Below are 21,223 nucleotides of genomic sequence, written 5' to 3' on the forward strand. Positions count from 1 at the left end.
CTACAGCTACAACACAATGCTGAGTGCACTGCAAACCAATTCAGAGGCATTGCAGCACTGAGCACTGTCTTCTGTAGGTGATGTAAGTAGCATTCAACAGGAAGTCCATCAGTACGGACAAAGATGTGGGATCTGACATGAGATCAGCCAGTAAACGTTCCAGAGAGTTCAATTCCCTTTAACAAGGGGGGGGGGGAGGCTGGGGAGTGGGTCTTTTTAGGCTGCTAAAACCTTGAGTTCAGCCTGCCTCCTGGTGGTTTTAATGGAATACACAGCTCTAGTTTGAGGTCCATCTTTCTATCTCTCAGATCTACAGGACAGTAAACAGCACATAACAGTCTCCCTCCTTCTGCTCGGAGGTGGTGGAACATGGGAGTCGTAGTCCTGTCCTACAAGTTGTTTTTCTCGGTGCAGTCTGCCTCGGGGACACTGCGAGGGAAGTACACGGTCGTCTTGTGCTCGTCGTAGTGGTCGATGTGCTTGAGGTGGATGACCATGTGCAGGGCGTAGGCCAGGACCAGCAGCAGGATCAGGGAGGTGATCAGCCCCATCAGGATGGCGGGGGTAAAGAAGGTGGCACAGTCGCTGGCAGAGGCAAACTTGTTGGACAGCACGTTGAATGCTTGTATCTATAGGGTGAAACGGGAGCACGTTAAACCGGTGATCAGCATGATGTTTTCATCTTGCAGAGTTAAACTGTTTAACAGATGAGCTGTTCTAATTTGAACATGTTTGAGCCTCTATTTACGACACGTTTAAATCTTGGATTGGTCTGAGCCCAATCTGTCCCAGGGCAAACAGCCAATCTACAGTATACAACAATGGTGCCGTACTTACGAGCAATTAATAACATCTACTTGAAGGACACAGGAAGCGCACCTGGAAGTCAGTGAAAGTGATGTGCCAGTTAGCAGAGTTGTCGGTGTTGGAGCTGGGTATCAGCAGGGTGTCGTACTTCTGCAGGCTGCTCACATGCTGGCAGTGGTAGGAGTAGGTGGAGGGGGCGTACACATCGGTGGCGTTGAACGTAGCCTCCTGTGTCCAGTTGTAGTGAATGTGAACACTTTCCAGTGCGAACCAGTTCTGCCCCGCCGACTCGTAGAACGTGTTGGACATCTGCAATCTGGTAAAGAGAGTTTGATGTTTTTGTGTGTTTTTATTTGAAACCGTAACAATCGAATACTGTACAGGGTACCTGACTGTATCCACGCAACAAACCTTATAACGAGCCCTCTCAAGTCCTCCACATCCCCAAAACGTAATATGAGCCTGGTAGAATAAGAAGATGGAGTGGACTTAAGTCATCAACGGCTCAACTATCAGTAGCCAGCAACTGTTTATGGTAAAGAAGATGGGCTGTGGTTAACAACAGGATGTTACACAGAGTGACCGTGTCTAGTCGACTTACGTGGCTTTATCTTTGCTGCACACGGAACCCTTGGTGTCGATCTGTGCACTGGAGCCAAACGCCTTCTCAGTGAGGTCCACCGAGGTGCTGTTCCTGTACCTGACGGCCAACTTCCTGGCCCTGAAGAGGATGCAGGGCTTGCCGTTGTACACCACGTTCAGGGGAGAGAAGAGAGACGAGCTGGCAGGGGTCTGCAGCAGCTTCCGCTTGGCTCGGTGAGGGGAGTACAGGGGCCCTCCATACGGCTGAGGGACAGGGAGGGAGAGGGGACAGAAAGAGGGAGGGAGGTGGTGGAGAGAAGAGCGAGATTAAATAGTGAGCTAATGAACTGGCAATGATAATCTGAGGCGCTTTTATCATGTATTGCTTTTTCATTTCCTTTTGGGAGGCTGGACATCCATAAACAAGACATTGTGTAAGGGTGGCGCTTGTGCTTTAGGAATAATATAATCTTCTTATATAACACTGTTGGCAGTGATTCGGATTGTTGATCTTGCTGAGAATATGCCATCTCTGTGGGATTCATTTGATGCGGTCAAGAATGAAGTGTGTTCTCCCTTGCTGGGTCACTCGGTTGGGGTGAGTTCCTGGAAACGTAGTGTTCTGCATTATCAGGCTCACCTGAGGTACTCTCTTGAGGGGGAGTTCCTCTCCAAGTAGAGCACTTCCCTCATTGGATTCACTGAGGTCCGGGTCGTCTGGGGAAACGATGAGAAAAGTAGGATCAAATATACAGTCCAGTATGTGTCCGGTACTTTAGCAAGTTTGCGTTGGCCTCTTTCAATTACAATTCAGACCTATCTTGTAAATTCATGTTTTCATGTTTTTTTTCTTTTTGCAAAGTTCAGAGAAAGACTAAAGAAGGTTGACGATTGTTTGAATCCAAACACAAGCTGAATGCTTGATGCTTGGGAGCTGCTTGCTTGTTCATTTATATGTTCATTTTTGATTCGTGATTCATAAGAATGGATTTATATATAGAATGAGGTCAACAACTCACCATCTTTTAGCCGTATATCTCGGGATGGGGAGTTATCTAAGCTGTGGACACAGAATATATAAACACATTGTGAAAAATTAAGCACTGCCAAGATTGTTCTCATGATATCAGAAAGGGTTTAAGATACGACATAGAGAGCATTGTTGGAATCTCAGACATATAGTGGCATGGTATATTAAAGATGATCTAAGCCTTTATGGACTGAACCATGCCATGTGGAAGGAGTCAAGAGTGTGACTGACAAAGAAATAATCCTCATACAGTCAACATTATACTGTATATGAGGATGATTAATGAAGAGTACATTTGTAATGTCAGTAACAAGTTAGGCTATGTTTGCCTACTTATTTATTGTACATGTACATAAAGTTCTCCTCCGAATCAGGGACAACCTTACAAAATCATAGAAGATTAAATACAGTAATTCCCTAAATCCTAAACTACTGTTGAACTGATGACACAACCTCATCAGTCATCTCCTGGACCTGGTTTGCTCTTATTGTGCTTTCCTCAACAGTGTAGGGAGATTATCCTCAGTCTAACTGTTTAAATATCTAATCACTGCCATAATGCCAGATGAATTGAGCTTTGGGAGATTGGGAAAACCTGATTAAGGCTGTGATAGATTAACCTTCCCTGTCCGTCTAACCGCAAAGGAGGATCAGCGGGGCTGGCTGCCTGTCCACCAGTCATGTCTGGGAGTCGACAGGCCGGGCGGGATCTTAGAGAAGATGGGCTGGTCTACCATAAGGTCTCACACAGAGCCTTCCTTCTCTTAATCTTGTGGGTTAAAGAGGTCCTTTATCAGAACATCTGTACTATGCTGTAACTCTTTTGGATAGGCGTGTTTTGTAGTGATGCTACACTACCATCCCAGTGAACCAAAGCAGCGGAACACACAATAAAGGTCATCGTGGCTGCAAGTCTACATTAAATACTAATTTAAAGGGGTAGTTATTGTATATGTGCCGACTGTATATTGCTATGATATCATGTTATTCTTCAATAAAACAGACCTCTAAAACACAGTGAAAGTGTAATGAGCGTCTGTCTGAAATTCAGAGATTCAGGGATATAACAAGTCGTTTGGGAGTTGCCCTCGGCTCCCTGCTCTCCAGCAGATGCTGTCCTTAAACACTGAGTAATCATTTATCTGAGCGCAAGCATTGACCTAAATGTGCTTCTCCGTGACCTGGGCAGGGAGAGACTATGACTGTCAACACAACACACTGCCAACACAAAACCGGAGCTTTCAACTGACTGAACTGACACTTCTGTTCTAAATAGAACCATCTCCTGCCCCTGCCCTTCCCTTCTGTGGTCTCCCCCTCCCTCCCAGCATCAGCGCTGTGCTGCCGTCACCGGCGGCTCTTGAACATGTGGGATCTTTGTTGAACAAGGCAGCAACATTATATAATCAATACAATCCTCTGCTCCGCCCACCCGGGGCGACACTCCCTCCCTCTCTCACTCATCCCACACAGTGTGTGTGTCTGTCATGCACACGTTCTACGAGGGGGAGATTTCACAGTCCGTTTTTAGACTAGACCCTGGCCAGTGCCGCTCAGCATCCCAGCTTCGGAAAATCAGATCTGCCAAGGCTAAAGTCCACGCTGCCCTACATGCGGTCATCAAGCCCCATCTGTGCAGGCGCCAACCTAGACGGCCTAAATGGCCTAATGCCCTGGAGGCAATATGTTGCCAATTACAAATTAGAAGGGATGTTTTTGTTGTTGTTTTGTTTACAACCCCATTGGCTGAAGTCACATTTACCCCGACAGGTGTGCACAAAACCCACTCACAAATATACACAGGTTAGGCTTCAAAATGTCTGATCCATTTGATTTAATCTATGTTTAGGACAACACAATATTGTTGGGCAATGCGAAACATTGCTCTGAATTGAGAATCTATTTACAACATGCTTGAGCTGTCTGTGTATAGGAATGTCTGCTGTAAAAAAAGAAAATTGTGACGAGTGTTCATAAAATCACATCTACCAAACCACTCACAAATTTGAAAACGATATTCCTCTAAAACTCCCACAGCTTTTAATGATGAAAATGTAATCCTTGACACTGTGCAGCTCTTGAAAACTCTTGAAACTAATTCTTGAAACATACACTACTAATATTGCCAGGTACAACATATTAAATGCATGTACAGCACATGCGGTAGAGAGCAAGTTGTTGCTGGCCCTGTTTCAACCTAACTGCTGTGCGTGTGGAGAGCTGTCCCATAATGCCCTGATTACACTACTGTGAGACGCTGTTCTGCTGCCCAGTTTTCCATTTGGTCTCTGAGAGACCACCTGGGGCCCCATCCAGCCCGCCTCCCAGTCAGGTTGGAGGCCGTAGATGTCAGTCTGATTGAGATGGCACATATGCCAAAAGTGAAAGATTACAGTCACCTGGTTGACAATGTAACAATTCTAAGTGGGCTTCTACCATGTGAGCTGGCCAATAGGCCATCTGCCTCCTTAAGTCAAAATTTACATCAAAGGGTTCAGTCTACAATTCTTTGTTCGGTACAATTCAATGGGTCATAATGGAAATGGAAAATCCTAATAACATGGAGTTCCAAGGTCTGAAGGGATACTCCTTATTGTACAAAGGCAATAATGCTGTTTTACCTTGTTCAGCAATTCACATTTGCCACCTTCGAGGAATGAATTCACATATGCTTTCATGGCACAAACGACCCATGAGGGCACAAATAATGTGATCCCCTCTCAACACAATTGTAGCTTTCATCAGAGCCTATTTTTATAGTGCACATATAGATTTGCTCTGTGTAAACTGACTCCCTCGGTCCACCAATGATGGATTTTCTCTAGTGTTTCACTGACACAGCCAGACTTCTGATTGCAGCTCTTGCTCTATTTCAGCACATCGCAAATAAAAAGAGCTGAAAATCACGGTTAGGCATGTGAGAAAAGCACAGCTGAAAGAAATGCTTTAGCAGAATCTAGTCAAACATTCCTGCTATCCATCTCCTATCATTCCTATGGTCCACATCTCACCACAGTAAAAGATCCACATCCCCCGGCTGCACAGCATCAATGCCTACATATTTCCTCCCCCCACATAGTTAAAATAGCCCTTTTCACCTACCTCCTTTCCCCTATAGCAGGCACTTGTTCATAAGACAAAGAGAACTGCAGAACAAGGAATGATAGTAACTGAAAAAACATAAAGATCTCTGGTTTAGCCATGGGGACGGCCAGATGAGACTGCCACAGATGAGAACTGCTTATAATCTGCTTTGATAACAGCCGAAGCCATAAGCCCCACAGAGTGACAGGTGCAGCAGCCAATAGGCATCCAGGGGGAAGGTAAGCGGGGTTACAGTCACACACTGTCAGATTACAGACACAAAACACACACACACACATATTAATCAATCAATCTCACATATATTTGTCTGTCCTCACACACAAAGGGGAGAGTGACGAGAGAGAGAGAGAGACAGAGAGAGAGAGACAGAGAGAGAAAGAGACAGAGAGAGAGAGAGAGAGAGAGAGAGAGAGAGGAGGGGAGGGGAGGGAGGGACACGAGACAAAGAAAAACCTTTTTAAAGCTGTCATGAAAATCTATCAATGAAGTTCAGCCTTTCAAAAACTCAAGGTCAATGTTTTTATGATTTGAAAACGCGCATGACCCAGATACACGGGCAGTGAAATTAATGCATCGTGAATTTCTGATTAAGAGTTCTACATCTTAATAGAAAACCCTGTGACGAAAAAGACGTAAGCCCAATGACAATACAACACTGGTATCTGACAGCTGATCAAATTATATTATGGTGCAATAAAAATGACATTGATTTCCCTACTTTATACATACAAATAGTATACATTAATCAAATGTTTATGAAACCTTATTTATACTTATCACGTGCACGTGAGAAATGTCATGATACGCACTCAAGCAGACAATTTATATTAAATTGATCACTAAGTTTATCAAAGGGAAGAATATAGAAAGAGTATGCTCCCTGGATGAAAAAAAGTATGCCGCAAACGACAATAAAACTAGCAGGCACAATCTTAGACACCTTTGGGTCCTCAGAGTAGACATTGCCGCGGTGCTTCTTGGGTTCTTCCTTTCCAGCCCAGGCTCGTAATCTGCAAACATGGGTACGAGAATTATTCGACTTTTTACACATCAAGTCCTTTAGTCACAGCATTTCCTAATATCGGCACAATTTCTGAATATCTTATTAGTGATTTGTGTCAGTAATGTAGCTATACAGCATCCATTTTATCCTCCAGTAGCATTATTTTCACGGTCTATCATACAACGAGCTCCGCAACGTGGAGAGGGCCAGAACATGGCTCTCTGATGGGACTCTGGCTAGGATAGCTAGCTAGCTAACGTCCGCTAGAAAAATATTTTTCTGTTGTAATTATCATAAAATTACCGAATTAAAACGTGATTCCGCGAATCAGTGTAATTTCATTGTCAGTCTGCTGTTTGTTTTTTACCAACTCAAGACATATGGTCAGAATTGTCTGGCCACGGTGTCAACGTCAGCTTGCTAGCATATTACCAAGTCGAAAGAATGCGAACTGTCTAGGTTTGCTAACGTCGAGTAGTATGTGATCCGTACTTCAGTGCAGGAGTTCGATATAATGTGAAGATGCTTACAGACTGCTTGTCCCATACTTAACACATTAAACTCTTCTGTATCCAATAGGAAAGTGTCGCGGTCTGCGTACAGCCAGGAAGCTGCGTAACCATCGTCGTGAGCAGAAATGGCATGATAAACAGTACAAGAAAGCCCATCTTGGAACTGCTTTGAAGGCTAATCCCTTCGGAGGAGCTTCCCACGCCAAGGGCATCGTTCTTGAGAAAGTGTAAGCATGTGTACCACTATTCGTTGGCGTGACATGCTTGATGGTTTCACATTATTGATCGCTGACATTTTTTTTTGTCTTCATTATAGTGGTGTTGAAGCCAAGCAGCCCAATTCTGCCATCAGGAAGTGTGTCAGGGTCCAGCTCATCAAGAACGGCAAGAAGATCACCGCTTTTGTCCCCAATGATGGTTGCTTGAACTTCATTGAGGTAAATTTGGTTGTTTCCAGTGCCATGGTTTTATACAGGTCTTGTTTCACAGGATGTCTTAAGAATTGCATATGAATTGGTCTTGCCTGTATAATTTGATTGAGCTTAAAGGCCTGTTTTATTTCATGGCCACAAGTGTCTTTAACCTCCCCGATGGTAATGTGTGGTCTGATTTTAATGTCTTCAGGTCTGTTTGTCTAGGTGAAATGCACCCACTGCATGCTATGTCCGCCTCACCATGTGTTGCTTTGTGTTTCAGGAGAACGATGAAGTGCTGGTGGCAGGGTTCGGTCGTAAGGGACATGCCGTCGGTGATATTCCCGGTGTGAGATTCAAGGTGGTCAAGGTGGCTAATGTGTCACTCCTGGCCCTGTACAAAGGCAAGAAGGAGAGACCCAGATCATAGAGTTCAGACCGGAATTCAATAAAAGGATGTTTTTCAGTTCCAGTTAGTGTTGGTGTGTATTTGTTTAATATAACAGTATATGCAGCAATACATTTATTGTGGAATTGTGTTAAAGCTGAAGAAGGGGTCGGAAAGGGTTGTGACGAGTTGAGTTTTAAAATACAAGATCAAATTATACACATGACAAGATTGTTGTCTTAAATCAGAGGCGTTAACCCTTTTTGAGAGGCTGTTCAAAAGTATCCCTTTCATTTTGTACTCAAATCTTTTTTTGTTCATGAATAGAAATGTGCGCTACCGACAACAGTTAATGAGAACAAGCATCAGATGCCAGCCCAGCTGTAAACAATCTGTTTGCAGGCCCCACAATTATTCCACCCACGCTGTATTTCAGTTTTGGTATTGTAAATTCTGTTCAAAAAGCTTGTTGGTCAGGTGCTCTTGGATGGTTATGTAATGTAGCAGCTAAAAAGGGTTTACCCCACGGTTATAATTCTTTGCCTCCGTTAGGTGGAAGTTGCACCTGTACCCCCCTCCATTACTGCAGGACTGTGCACAGCCACCTGGATGTGATGGCTGTAGGTTTCAGGGGCAGCTGCTACTATTTCAGCAACAATACCTCTCCATTCCTTTTTGACAAACAGGAGGAAGGCATATTTTAGATTTTGTTCGAAATGAGTGAAATTCCGATCCTCACACTTCTATTTCCTGATGAAGCATATCCAGTCTTCATTTACATGTAATGTGAAGCCCTTTTTTCACGCTGGGAGGTTTAACTGGTGGTAGGAGAATTGTGGAAGATAGACTTGTTTGGGTGTTGGTGAGTGGGACTTGACACGTGGGAGGTGTGTATGTGATAGTTAGCCTCATTCTGTTCACTACACAAGCCTGGTAGTATTATTATTTTTGAAGTGTCGTACTTCAGATTTGATGATTTTATGAGGACATAGTAGATTATTTAATATGAAGTTTTCACATAATACATGCACATGTATTACATAAAATTACAATACTCGAGTGCTGGAGAAATGATGTCATAATATTGCCACCTAGAGGGGAGTCACTGCCACATTATAAATCCCATCCCTCCTCCCCAGCCTGTCAGTGAAGGAGGTCACATGGTCATCTAGCAGATTTAGCTAGGAAAGAAGGCTGTGTTGAAGTCCAAACTGTTAACTTGCCTGGTGAGTGGAGAGGGAAGTGACATTATGAGGTTGGAACCTAGCAACCAAGGGGATTTGTTGTGCGTAACCATCTAATCCATGCTGTCCTTTACACACATGTACCACAGAGAAAACACAGGGTCATGATGCTGGACCACACTGTTGGAACCACACTTCTGTGAGGTAGACCTGTCAAAGACAGAACCTCAAGAATCTCTTACATTCTAGGTTCCCTCCCTGTAGACAATGACCAAAACCAGATTAATGGACATAGAATGTGGAATACAATCCTTTAAAAATAGGTCTGGAAAAGGCCTGTGTAAGTGTGTCAGTATGTCTGCAGCCAGAGCAGGGAGTGTCAGAGAGGTTCAGTGGGCCAGAGAGAGGAAACATGGTCAGTCTCATGATCAGGTATTTTTAGTAGCGTGTCTTTATAAATAGCCTCGCATGGAGAAAAACAGAAGCCCCTTAAGCCAGAGAAGGACGCACTAACCACATTTTACTCCAGGTAAAATCAACAAAATGACATAAAAAGCTGTTTTGTCAAGTGGGCATGCTGTGAGAATACACAATGTCATTCTCATGACAATCCATCAGAGGTGCCTGCAAAATAGTCATAAACAACTTGTATTGTTTATGTACATGGAATCTTCCTTGTCTTTTCTTTGGAAATGACATGTAATACTGTTACATTGTGCATGTAAATATCACAGTTAGTGCATTAATTAGTTTTGCAGCATGAAAGTAAAAAAACATACATAAAACTCATTAGACAAGCAAGTGTTGGACCAGTGAAAAAGATGATTCCTACATTTTATACCATATGTGAGAGCATGCTTGGCCTTGTGAAAAACGGTGCAAGTGCCCATCGATTTTGGAAGGGAGGAGCTTTGAAACATGTCAACGAACATTTCACCCACAGAAGAGAAAACGTTTTTCCAGCTAGCCCTCACCATCTCTGGATACATTGCTGTCCAAGCCTAAAACATGGACTTTGACCTGTTAGAAACGGATGGAGATGAGGATGCAGACACTCAGTACATGATTGAGCAGAGTCTGCTCGAGTGCACCAAGCAGCTAGAACACCAGGACAGACACCCAGAGGATGGGGGCAGGTGGGGTGCTTTACAATCCTGCACTTTCAACTTTGGAGTTCCCTTGAAAATGTGGGGTTGGCCCCTTAAGCACTGTGCTGCCTTCGGGTCACATGACCCAAAGGTTCATAACGAACCATCGTTGTGTTTACCCAATTTTACCCAATACAAAAACAAATAAAAATAATTTTCTTTTAACCATTCCAATGTGGGGGGTCTGAGACAGCCCGACAGTTAAAAGAAAATGCTTCACTTTGTTTTTGTATGAGGTAAATTTGTCGCAATACGACGGTGGGTCACAATGACTGATGGGTCAGAATGACCCGAAGATAACACAAGGGTTAAGCACTGTTCTCAAAGTAAAGTTTTGTGGACTATATCAAACCTCAAGTCTCTTGTCCTTGAAATAGATCTGTGATCTGAGTGCAATGTTTGATCTTTACGGTTTTCTGACACCCCTGTCATCATTTGAGGCCTGTGAGTGATTCAGCATTTATGTCATTCTCTACAGGGCTACTCGCAACACGACAGACAATGTCAAAGTATTGGATGCCATCAGGAAAGGTGAGTTCTGGAGTATGTATAACCAATCTGAGAAGGTAGACACAAGCTATGAAAACTGCAGACTGTGACAACACTAAACATCTATCCTATGGAAAGTGAACCATATTGCTAAACCTCTCCTATTACCCACATCTGATGAGTAATGGCAAAGAGTAATTAATTTGGATCCTTTTCATGGCCTGGTTTCCTGGTTCGGTGCCAGGTGATGAGGCTGCTCTCCGTGAGCTGTCTGCCTGCCAGAGTGCCTTCTCTGAGACTGACAGCAGAGGCTGGATCCCTTTGCATGAGGCCGCCACTCAGAAAAACCAGACTATCCTGGAGGTCACCTTTGCAGGTCTGTTGCAAAACGTTGTAGTAACAGATTCCTGAACTGAACGGCTGTACACAATAGACTACAGTGCGGGGGGGGGGGGGGGGGGGAGGGGAAGCTTCAGCCATTCTTAACCTAGACTCCAGCTAGAAATCCAACTATAGATCTCCTGGAATGGTAAAGAATGACCAAACATATTGGGTGTTCCCCTCAGCGTCCGGTCAGAGTGTGGGGCTGTGTCGGACCCTCCAGGGGAAGACCGCCCTTCACCTGGCGGTGGAGCACGGCCTCTTAGAGAACGCCGCCTTTCTTCTACAGAGCGGATGCAGCTCGGACTGTCAAGATGATGAAGAGGATTCACCTCTGGTCATAGGTGCGCTTTCTATCTATCTTTATACTATGGTCCACAAGGATGGAGTTTCAACCCAGGTTGCACATGTTGAAGGTCTATCACCACAAGAGGAACATGTTATCCTTATTAGCATTTTGAACTAAAAGTAAATTTCAAGCTGTTTTTTTGGAGGCCAGAAAAAGGGCGCTGCAGTAAAGAAAACGAGATGTACAAACTTTGAAAGAAAGTATAATTCTGTCGATATTATATACAGAAGAAAAAGGGATTTCTTTCAATATGCACACATCCAGTACTGGTCTTTAACTGGACCATAATTACTTAGATAGTTAATATTTCAAAAGCCTATCTAAAGCCTTTATGAGACTAACCAGATACACTGCTGTTACATTAGCCATCAGAAACAACCGTGAAGACCTGGCCAAACTCCTGCTATGCTCTGGCTGCCATGTCAACCAGGAGGGAAACCACCGCAGGACCCCCCTCCACGAGGCCGCTCGTCTGGGGCTCTTGAGCCTCGTGAAGCTGCTCCTGAAGGCTGGAGCTGAGCCGGACGCCCGCAGCGCCTACGGTCTCAGCCCTCTGGCGCTGGCTGCTCAGAACGGACACCTGGATGTGGTCCAAGCCCTGATCCACAAAGGTAGTCTGGAGACGTCAACCTGTTATCTTACTGATGGGGAATGGTTCTGGGTTTTGAGCTCTACACAGGTGTCACTGACCTGCATGAAACTCATGAGACACATTACAGTGTTACCCTTCTCAGGTATTAGCCTTGGGACCGACCATGTGACGTGAGCTGCTGGGAATGTTGTGTCCACCAGGGGTCAATGTGCAGTCTCAGGCCCAGGACAGTGCTACTATCCTGTTTGAGGCTTCAGCCTCGGGAAACCCTGAGATCATCTCCCTTCTGTTGGAGCATGGAGCGGATGCCAACATACCCAAACACACCGGGCATCTACCCATCCACCGAGTGTCCCACCGTGGGCATCTAGAGTAGGTGGCACTGCCAGTGGGGCTGCACGCTCCCAGCAGGGAAAGAAACCACAGAGCAATCACTTTTGGAAAACAATAATGCTGTACACACAATTGAAGGGCTTCTCCGACACCACACACACACATCTTTTGTAGCTTGGATTTCCACAATGATTGGTTCAAACAGACAAAGCTATGAAATGAGTGTTCACCATCCCTCTGCCTATAGAGCCCTTAAGCTCCTGATACCAGTCACCACCATGGAGGCTGTGGACGACAGCGGCATGAGCCCCCTCCACTCCGCGGCGGACGGTGGCCACACGCCCTGTCTGCAGGCCCTCCTGGATGCAGGGTTCGACCCCAACGACATGCTGCACCCCTGGGTGCGCCGCAACTACGACGACCAGCGCAAGTCAGCTCTGTTCTTTGCCGTGTCCAATAACGACGTGTCGTCTGTCAGAATGCTGCTAGAGGCCGGGGCCATGCCCAACCAGGACCCTGTGAAGTGCCTCCAGGTGAGGAGAGGGGGGTGGAGGGGGAATTAAGAGGTGAGCGATGGGAGCTGAAAAAGTGAAACAGGGGAAGGAGAGAGGAGAAAATGGCGGGAGAGATGCACAGTTTAGAGACTAGTGGGAGAAGGTAGGTGTGGGAATTTATGTTTGTTAATGACAACCAAATGTTCCGCATTTAGTTGTTCTGTTCAAATTGCCCCCCAGGTGGCCCTTCGTCATGGCAACTATGAGCTGATGAACCTGCTGCTGAGGTTTGGCGCCAACGTCAACTACTTCTCCCGGATAAACACCACACACTTCCCTTCTGCTCTGCAGTATGCTCTGAAGGACGACATAATCCTGCGCATGCTTTGTAACTATGGTTACGACGTCCAGAGATGCTTCGACTGCCCGTACGGCGAGGCGTCTCACGTGCCTGACGACTACGAGGGCTGGAGCAACACGGTCATCAAGGATACCATGGTAATCCCGCATCTGAAAAGGTGCAGGCAAAACAATGCACAAGCCTATTGCCCAAAGGGTCACTCCAATAAAAAAATTGAATTTCTAAGAACTCAATTCTACTGAAGCACAATGGGTGCACAAATTGCACAAAAAAGTGTGAAGTCATGCACGGGATGCTTAGATCCTTAGACCCTGTCTAGGAATAAGTAACATCTGTAAACATAACTGTGCTGATTCCTATCTCAATAATGGTATGATCTAATGTGGTGCGTGTTTCAGTTTTGTGAGGTGATCACAGTGTACTGGCTGAAGGACATATCTGGACATATGGTGAGGATCATGCTAGACTATGTCAGTCATGTCACCTTCTGCTCCAAACTGAAGGCCGCCTTAATGGAGCAGAAACAGTGGCCGGAGATCTGCAAAATTCAAGGTATGGAGGAAGACAATAATGAGAAGTACAGGGAGTGCCCTGGAACTTTTTCCAGGAAGGTATATCTGGGGGGGACATCTCAAAGGTTAAATGTTGAAGTTTAAACTGAACGGCCCTTCTCTGTTCTCTGCTTTCATCAAACCCCCACAGAGAATGTCCGCTGTCTGCAGCATCTCTGCCGGCTGAAGATCCGCAGCTGTGTGGGCCGGTTGCGTCTGAGGGCACCTGTCTTTATGAGCTTCCTGTCGTTGCCAAACAGACTCAAGGATTACATCCTATTTCAAGAGTATGACCTCTACAGCCAGAGCCAGGGCAGCAAAGCAGGAAATCGTTGGCCTACAGACTAGATTGGGGAACTGATAATTGAAATTTGCACCTGTTTTACACTATGCCATTCTCATCTAAAACAGTCTGATGAGACCATTATTGTTTCTACCAGTCCTGTTCAGTTTGATTGGATTTGTCATGCAAATTGTCATTTAATTTTACTATGTTATTTTGCAGACATTTCTACTTGGTGTTGTTTGTTTGCAATAAAAAAAGGTTGTTTTATAATGATTCATCAATCTGACTTTACTCTAAGGCAACTCGATTTCTCCAGACGCCATTTTGGGGCCCTTAAGAATTAAATTGTGGTTCAAGGGCGACGCAGGTCTAGAGCCAAGATGTCTTTCATTGCATTGAATCAGGAACCAATCAAATGCGTGTGGACACTTCCAGCCCAATCATACTCATCCTGAAGGCGGAATATCCGCATGTAGGAGGAGCTGTTTTGGGTGTTGTGGATCTGTGTAAAATCTGTGGGAGTGAGCGGAGCTTGTATTCTATTTTCCAATTAGCTGAATATTGCTGTTTGTGTCGATACGATTTTAAACAGAAGTAGACATGCCTGGAATAGATAAACTACCAATAGAAGAAACATTGGAAGACAGTCCGCAGGTAATAAATTGCATTGTAACCTGCCAGCTAGCTCTCTTTGTACTGCTCCATAGCTAGCCAGCCTGCTAACGCAACACCAAGACAGCTGTCAAATGGTTAAAGGCATAGCTTTTGAGCATCATTTAAGTCCGACTGTCAATAACAGGACCTTTGCATCATTACCTACTTGGTTTGCATCAGCTATTGAAAGTATGTACCAATATGAAAATAATATTTCTAGTGTGAGACAACCGTTTACAGCGCACCCTTTTGTTGATGTGCACATAAATTAGGTCTGTGAGCGTCCCATTCCACCAATGAGCGTCCCTTATTGCTAGCTACTTCCTTAGCCATCCAGCCATTGTATCCAAAACATTTCTGTTGTCATGTCCGAGTTTTGCAAATGCATTAATGGTAGTTTAGTTCAAGCTGTGTCGTTAGATTTGGTAGATTTTTCACATTATTATTATGCTTGATGCAGTCTCCTCTTCAGCTTTGATATAATGATAATACTGTCTTTAGAATAGAAAATAATATGGATCTTCACATTTTATAAAGTTTCTCCTCATTTCAGCAAAAATCTAAATAAATCTCAATTAGGTTGTTTTTGGATAGTATTTATCCTGACAGCTGGATCAAAAGTGTGTGTTCATTTAGTCAATGCGTTCACCCCGTATGTCTGTTGGTAGACACGCTCATTGCTGGGTGTCTTTGAGGAGGATGCAGCTGCTATATCCAGCTACTCCCAACAGCTGTTCCAGGCCATGCAGAGGATCTACGATGCTCAGGTGAGAGGATCCCTCTGAATGACTTCATACTTTAAGTTCCTTTTCCTAGAACGCGCGCACGCATCCAAAGGAAAGAGCCTCACCAATCAATATGTTGGTAAACCACTTCCGTTAGAGGGGTTCAGAACATAACATCTCACAGAAATGCATCTCACCCTAAAGTGCTTGATGGCGAAAGATCGCTCATGTATGTCACAACCACTTGTGACACAACCACTTGACGCAACTGACACATCCTTCTGTTTCAGAATGAGCTGAGTGCTGCCACTCATCTGACTTCCAAGCTCCTGAAGGAGTATGAGAAGCAGGTAGGACAGCAGCTACAGCCCAGGCCCCCCTGGGGAATATTCATATCTCCGTTCTTTAGAATCCAGTACACTATATGATTCATTAGGGCCAAGCGAAACATAAAACCACACTGGCAACAATACTTTCTTTTTGAAAGTTGAATGGCAGCATACAAAGCATGACCCGTCAAGGGTTTATGTATGCTTCCGTCCATGCAAGGAATGTCCTTTACCGAATGTATATTCATGGCATCCAAGATATCATTTGAAATGAAATGAACCTTTGCCCCTGTATTTGCAGCGTTTCCCCCTCGGGAGTGATGACGAGGTTATGAGCTCAACACTGCAGCAGTTTGCCAAAGTCATAGACGAGGTGAGAAAGAACACAGCATGACTGCCCTGAAACTCCTCCACCCCCTGTAGCACTCATGTACGAAAGCCTGTCACGCCTCTCACCTCTCGGTTATGATGCCGTCATGCACTGCACACTGTATGGTGCCGTGACCTGTACTGTGTCATTCACTTTATTATGCTCTGTATTCTTTTTTTGTACGGTTGTGTGTTAGGCACTTATGTTTGTGTGTGACAGGTGGAGTATTAGTGTTATAACACCCCTCTCTCTCTCTCTCTCTCTCTCTCTCTCTCTCTCTCTCTCTCCCCCTCTCTCACTGTTGTCCTCTGTTCCATCCCTCCCTTCTTTCCCTCGGTCGCCCCAGCTCAGCTCCTGCCATGCAGTCCTCTCCACGCAGCTGGCAGACGCCATGATGTTTCCCATCGCCCAGTTTAAGGAGCGTGACCTGAAAGGTAAGAGGCTGTCATTGTCATCAATCTAGTGGATCAAAGAATGTGTCCTCTTTCCAGCAGTAACTAGGAATGACATCCCCTGTGTTTCCTGCAGAGATACTGACCCTGAAGGAAGTGTTCCAGATATCCAGTGACGGTGCGTGACATATTATATTGTTTTGCATGGAGAAGGGGTCGCCTGTATTTGTAATGAACACGCTGCGTTGTGAAAGGAGAAGCACTTTCCAACAGCTTTTCTCCACTGTTAATATTCCGTCCTTTTTCTTCGTTTGATCTCAGATCACGACGCGGCCATCACTCGATACAGCCGTCTGTCTAAGAAGAGAGACAACGAGAAGGTAACTCAATTCCAAAACCTCTAACCCCCTGTCCTCAGCTGACCTATGTAACTCTGGAAGAGAACTACAGTCAGAACTATAAATGACCTAAAACAACTACAGTCTTCCAGAGAACTACAGGAAGAGCTAGCAGAAGCCTGTCAGTGTATTGTTCTCCCAGGAAGACCAGTGCTTGCTAGCCCCCCCCACGTTAAAAAACACACGTAAATAAACAAAGATACCCCACCACAGGTGAGGAGCGAAGTGATGGAGGACGTCTACACCTCCAAGAAGAAGCAGCACCAGACCATGATGCACTACTTCACGGCCCTCAACACCCTCCAGTACAAGAAGAAGATCGCTCTGCTGGAGCCCCTGCTGGGGTACATGCAGGCCCAGGTAGGAGCCCCTCCTACCAGCCTCCCTGCTCAGCCGTCAGGAAGTGTCTGAACCCACAGCCCTTTGGTTCTCACCAATCACTCACTCACTCACTCACTCTCACTCTCTCTCTCTCTCTCTCTCTCTCTCTCTCTCTCTCTCTCTCTCTCTCTCTCTCTCTCTCTCTCTCTCTCTCTCTCTCTCTCTCTCTTTCTCTTTCTCTTTCTCTTTCTCTCTCTCTCTCTCTCACACACACACATTCTCTCTCTCCCCTCTCAGATCAGCTTCTTCAAGCTGGGCTCGGAGAACCTGACTCAGCAGTGGGAGGACTTCCTGGCCACCATAGGAACCAGCGTTCAGAAGTAAGAGCGCCGACTTCTGACAGAACGCTTCTCTCTGTGACCATAACTACGAGCCTTTTCTCTCAGTGGCAGTGTTTCTGGCGCCGTGCTCTTTGAGCTCAGGAACTAGGCTATTTGGTTATGCAAACACGACAGTTATTGTGGTGTGTGTAGATTGTTAATGTGTGTGTGTGTGTGTTTAGCGTCCGTAGAGAGATGGACGGGGAGGTGGATGTGATGCAGCAGACCATCCTGGATATGGAACAGTCCAGTGACCTGCTCTACATGCCTGACCCCGACCCCAACCACGTCCCCATCAACCGCAATCTCACCCGCAAGGCCGGCTATCTCAACACTCGCAAGTGAGACGCCACACAGTATCTGCCGCCAGGGACAGGCTTTCCCTTGTCATAAGGTTTTATTGAGAACTATAAAATTCAAATCCTCTCAGTTCAGTTGAGCTGTGGTTTTGGCCACTGTTCAGTTCTGTTTTGTATTCAATCCATATTTTGTTCTGTTGTGTTCTGTTTGGTTTCTATGCCGTTCCTGCTTCCAAATTGTGGTCTCTGTGTCCGATTTCTGAATGGTGTTTTCCTGGCTCTCCTGTTCCAGTAAAACCGGCCTGGTGTCCTCGACCTGGGACCGGCAGTACTTCTTCACCCAGGGAGGGAACCTCATGAGCCAGTCTCGGGGAGCCGTGGCCGGGGGGCTGGTCATGGACATTGACAACTGCTCCGTCATGGCCGTGGACTGTGAGGACCGCCGCTTCTGCTTCCAGATCACCTCCTTCGACGGCAAGAAGTAATTCCCGTTTTTTAAATACAATTTCTTTTTCTTTTTAACGTATTGTTATACGAATTCGCAGAAATACACCGATGAGGAACTGTTAGGCTCAGTGACCTCACGTGTTGTCCATCTTCCTTCTCCAAGAGTGGCCATCTTGCAGGCCGACAGCAGAAAGGACTGTGAGGAGGTAAGGACCACCGTAGCTCTTCTGAACCTGGTCCCTTAACGGGGCTGACCAACGTATGTTGATGAAAACGTCCGTTTGCTTTTCCAGTGGATAACCACGATCAACAACATATCCAAGAGGATCTACTTGAGTGAGAACCCTGAGGTGAGTGTCGGGGCCTGCCTAGCCCCCCTAACGGGAGGGGCACACTGTTGTTATGGTTATGAACACAGTCCAATATGGAGCGACTGTGTTGACATCATTACTCATTGCTGGCAATCATGACTAGCATCTATTCATACATACTCCCTCCTTTCAGACCCATGATGGGAAATTCCTAATGACTGTGCTGTATGTCTGCTATGGGGTCAATCTCCTGGTGACTCATTTATCTCCTCTGATAAGGGCCTGCTTAAAGTACCGTTTATCTGTTGGCAGGAAATCGCTGCAAGAGTCAACCAATCAGCTCTGGAGGCTGTGACGCCGTCGCCCTCTTTTCAGCAGAGACACGAGAGCATGCGACCAAGCACGTAGGTCTCCCCTCCCCTCCCCTCCCCTCCCCCCCCCCCCTCTGTTTCCTCCTCCTCCTCCTCCTCCTCTCCTGCTCCCCTCCCCTCCCCCCCTCTGTTCCTCCTCTGTTCCTCCTCTCCTCCTCCCCTCCCCTCCCCTCCCCTCCTTCTCCTCCTCTCCTCCTCTCCTCCTCCTCCTCCCCCTCCCCTCCTCCTCCCCTCTCCTCCTCTCCTCCCCTCCCCGCCCCCCCTCTGTTCCTCCTCCTCTCCTCCTCACTCCTCCCCTCCCCTCCCCTCCCCCCCCTCTGTTCCTCCTCTCCTCCTCTCCTTCTCTATCTACACATCATAAGTCACCTCCTGTGTGTCCTTTCTGTTATATGTTCCTCTTTTACATTTCGAATTGCACCTTTATTGAAGCCATTCTAAAGTTACAGCATACAACATGCAGTGGCTAGCCCTCCCCCGTCTTTTTAAGCCAACCCGTCTCTTTTTACTGTCCCACAACACCCCTCTCCCTCGCCGCCCCACAGGAAGGGGCGAGCAGCCCGGACCAGCAGCGTGAGTTCGGCCGGGTCCGAGTCCCCCGCCCTCTCCTCCCTCTCCCTGGACTCCCTGGTGGCTCCGGACACGCCCATCCAGTTTGACATCATCTCCCCCGTCAGCGAGGAGTACGCAGGCCAGGCCAAGAGCGCCGGGCAGGGCGGCAGGTTCGTGCCTGGGAAAAACACGCACGCCTTGGCGAACACGCTGTTGCTGTGGGCCATCCTGGTCTTCCTCACTGGCTGTTTGATGAAATGTTTCCCAATGTCTCCCTTCTTGGATTTGTCGAAAGAAGGACCAACCCGTTTGGGGAATCTGGAGACACGCCCCCTGAGGACAGTGAAGGTATGCGCTGCATCTCCGCCTGTGTGTGTATACACACACCCACATGTGCATTGTGACCTTGTGCTGGCTTGACTTTGTGCCCGCCTGTTCAAAGTGTCCGTGGCGCCACCGTGTTTGTCTCACGCCTCTCTCTCTCCCCCATCCAGACTCCATCCTGCACCAGCTGTTCATCGTCCGTTTCCTGGGCTCCATGGAGGTGAAGGAGACGGAGCGTTCTGACGTCATCTACGAGACCATGAGGCAGATCCTGGCAGCCAGGGCCATCCACAACATCTTCAGGATGACCGAGTCTCACCTGCTTGTCACCTGCGACTGCCTCAAGTAAGAGACCTCGCTTGAGTGTGTGCGTGCGTGTGGGAGGAATGGTTTTGTGCTGCGCGTGGTGTGTGTGTGTGTATTTGAGGGGATAGGCTTGTGTGGGTGCTTGGTTGTTGTTTGGTTCTCTTGGTGTGTGTGTGTGTGTGTGTGAGAGTGTGTGAAAGCGAGGCATGGGTTTGGTCAGTGTGTGTAATTGTTCTGAGCGCTGCTGTGTTTCTGTCCTCTGGTTGTCAGGCTCATCGATCCTCAGACCCAGGTGACAAGGCTCAGGGTAGGTGGACCGCCATCTCAGTACACACACCATTGCCTCCGCCACATCGTTAGCTGTGTGGCTACTTCACAGTAGTCGAGTTCAGACACACCTGCCCTGCGAGGCTTCTTAACCACGCTCCACTTCTCTCTTTACCCCTCCCCCACCCCCCTCTCTAGTTCCCTCTGTCCAGCGTGGTTCTGTGTGCGACCCACCAGGAGAACAAGCGTCTGTTTGGCTTCGTGCTCCAGACGCCGGGAGGCCGGGTGGACGGCCGGCCCGTCACCGTCTGCTACATCTTCGAGTCCAACAACGATGGCGAGAAGGTGGGCCGAGCAGCGACTGAACATGAGGTTGTCATCTGTGTCATCCTTAAATGACTTCGAGCTATCTACAACCGCTATGTGTCGTCCCCCCCCCCCCCCCCAAAAAAAGAATCAATCCGTGGGGTCGTTCGGTCGTTTTGTTGTTGCCGTGTGGGACAGAGGTGGTTGGAGTGTTAGGACCTGCCGTTTGTCTTGAGGCCGTATGGCAGCTGGTCTGGAGGTGCCCTGCGGAGTTTGAAGTGTGACAGCTCTGTGGGTTAGGGTGACAGTGACAGCTCTGTGGGTTAGGGTGACAGTGACAGCTCTGTGGGTCTAGGGGGTGACAGTGACCGTGCCGTTGTTGGCGTTTGTGTTCCAGATCTGTGACAGCGTGGGACTGGCCAAACAGATCGCCTTCCACTCCGAGATGGTGAGAGACACACGACAC

At 46.8% G+C, this 21,223-nt stretch overlaps 4 protein-coding genes across 4 annotated transcripts; 3 read left to right on the top strand and 1 right to left on the bottom strand.

Moving 5' to 3' along the window:
• Positions 1-389: 389 nt before the first annotated feature.
• On the bottom strand, positions 390-4,791 carry atp6ap1la (ATPase H+ transporting accessory protein 1 like a). Its single transcript, XM_067245686.1, has 6 exons — positions 4,668-4,791; positions 2,030-2,106; positions 1,409-1,653; positions 1,219-1,269; positions 880-1,123; positions 390-629 (listed from the first exon to the last, which is right to left on the bottom strand). The coding sequence occupies exons 1-6, from the start codon at positions 4,789-4,791 to the stop codon at positions 390-392; spliced, it is 981 nt and encodes a 326-aa protein (XP_067101787.1).
• Positions 4,792-6,475: 1,684 nt separating this feature from the next.
• rps23 (ribosomal protein S23) lies at positions 6,476-7,924 on the top strand. The gene is made up of 4 exons (XM_067243342.1): positions 6,476-6,546; positions 7,107-7,266; positions 7,356-7,476; positions 7,736-7,924. The coding sequence occupies exons 1-4, from the start codon at positions 6,543-6,545 to the stop codon at positions 7,880-7,882; spliced, it is 432 nt and encodes a 143-aa protein (XP_067099443.1). The 5' UTR covers positions 6,476-6,542; the 3' UTR covers positions 7,883-7,924.
• A 1,445-nt stretch (positions 7,925-9,369) lies between these two features.
• asb14a (ankyrin repeat and SOCS box containing 14a) lies at positions 9,370-14,264 on the top strand. Its single transcript, XM_067243331.1, has 11 exons — positions 9,370-9,553; positions 9,968-10,160; positions 10,651-10,703; positions 10,906-11,037; positions 11,228-11,386; positions 11,757-12,002; positions 12,184-12,355; positions 12,564-12,849; positions 13,051-13,308; positions 13,570-13,723; positions 13,874-14,264. Exons 2-11 carry the CDS (start codon positions 10,033-10,035, stop codon positions 14,068-14,070), a joined length of 1,785 nt encoding a protein of 594 aa, XP_067099432.1. The 5' UTR covers positions 9,370-9,553; positions 9,968-10,032; the 3' UTR covers positions 14,071-14,264.
• Positions 14,265-14,522: 258 nt separating this feature from the next.
• Positions 14,523-21,205, top strand: appl1 (adaptor protein, phosphotyrosine interaction, PH domain and leucine zipper containing 1; the record flags this gene model as incomplete). Its single annotated transcript, XM_067243364.1, is given in 20 exon segments — positions 14,523-14,662; positions 15,331-15,429; positions 15,678-15,737; positions 16,018-16,089; positions 16,433-16,520; positions 16,615-16,656; positions 16,800-16,858; positions 17,090-17,236; positions 17,495-17,577; positions 17,760-17,918; positions 18,169-18,357; positions 18,487-18,529; positions 18,617-18,673; positions 18,947-19,038; positions 19,548-19,724; positions 19,853-19,902; positions 20,049-20,223; positions 20,455-20,491; positions 20,650-20,796; positions 21,155-21,205. Coding segments are annotated over 20 exon segments (1,881 nt in total), but the record flags the coding sequence as incomplete, so codon positions are not given.
• Positions 21,206-21,223: the final 18 nt, after the last annotated feature.

Source organism: Osmerus mordax, chromosome 1 (assembly GCF_038355195.1).
Source record: "Osmerus mordax isolate fOsmMor3 chromosome 1, fOsmMor3.pri, whole genome shotgun sequence".
Lineage (NCBI taxonomy): Eukaryota > Metazoa > Chordata > Actinopteri > Osmeriformes > Osmeridae > Osmerus > Osmerus mordax.

Excerpts from the sequence above, each read along its gene's own strand:
- atp6ap1la (XM_067245686.1), bottom strand. The coding sequence starts at position 4,791 with ATGTGCCATCTCAATCAGACTGACATCTACGGCCTCCAACCTGACTGG. Across the intron at positions 2,107-4,667 it reads CAGCAGAACAGCGTCTCACA|ACGACCCGGACCTCAGTGAA; the intron begins GTAGTGTAATCA and ends TCGTTTCCCCAG. Across the intron at positions 630-879 it reads TCACTTTCACTGACTTCCAG|ATACAAGCATTCAACGTGCT; the intron begins GTGCGCTTCCTG and ends TTCACCCTATAG.
- rps23 (XM_067243342.1), top strand. Across the intron at positions 7,267-7,355 it reads GGCATCGTTCTTGAGAAAGT|TGGTGTTGAAGCCAAGCAGC; the intron begins GTAAGCATGTGT and ends TCTTCATTATAG. Across the intron at positions 7,477-7,735 it reads GTTGCTTGAACTTCATTGAG|GAGAACGATGAAGTGCTGGT; the intron begins GTAAATTTGGTT and ends TTTGTGTTTCAG.
- asb14a (XM_067243331.1), top strand. The coding sequence starts at position 10,033 with ATGGACTTTGACCTGTTAGAAACGGATGGAGATGAGGATGCAGACACT. Across the intron at positions 12,356-12,563 it reads TCCCACCGTGGGCATCTAGA|AGCCCTTAAGCTCCTGATAC; the intron begins GTAGGTGGCACT and ends CTCTGCCTATAG. Across the intron at positions 13,724-13,873 it reads GGAGATCTGCAAAATTCAAG|AGAATGTCCGCTGTCTGCAG; the intron begins GTATGGAGGAAG and ends AAACCCCCACAG.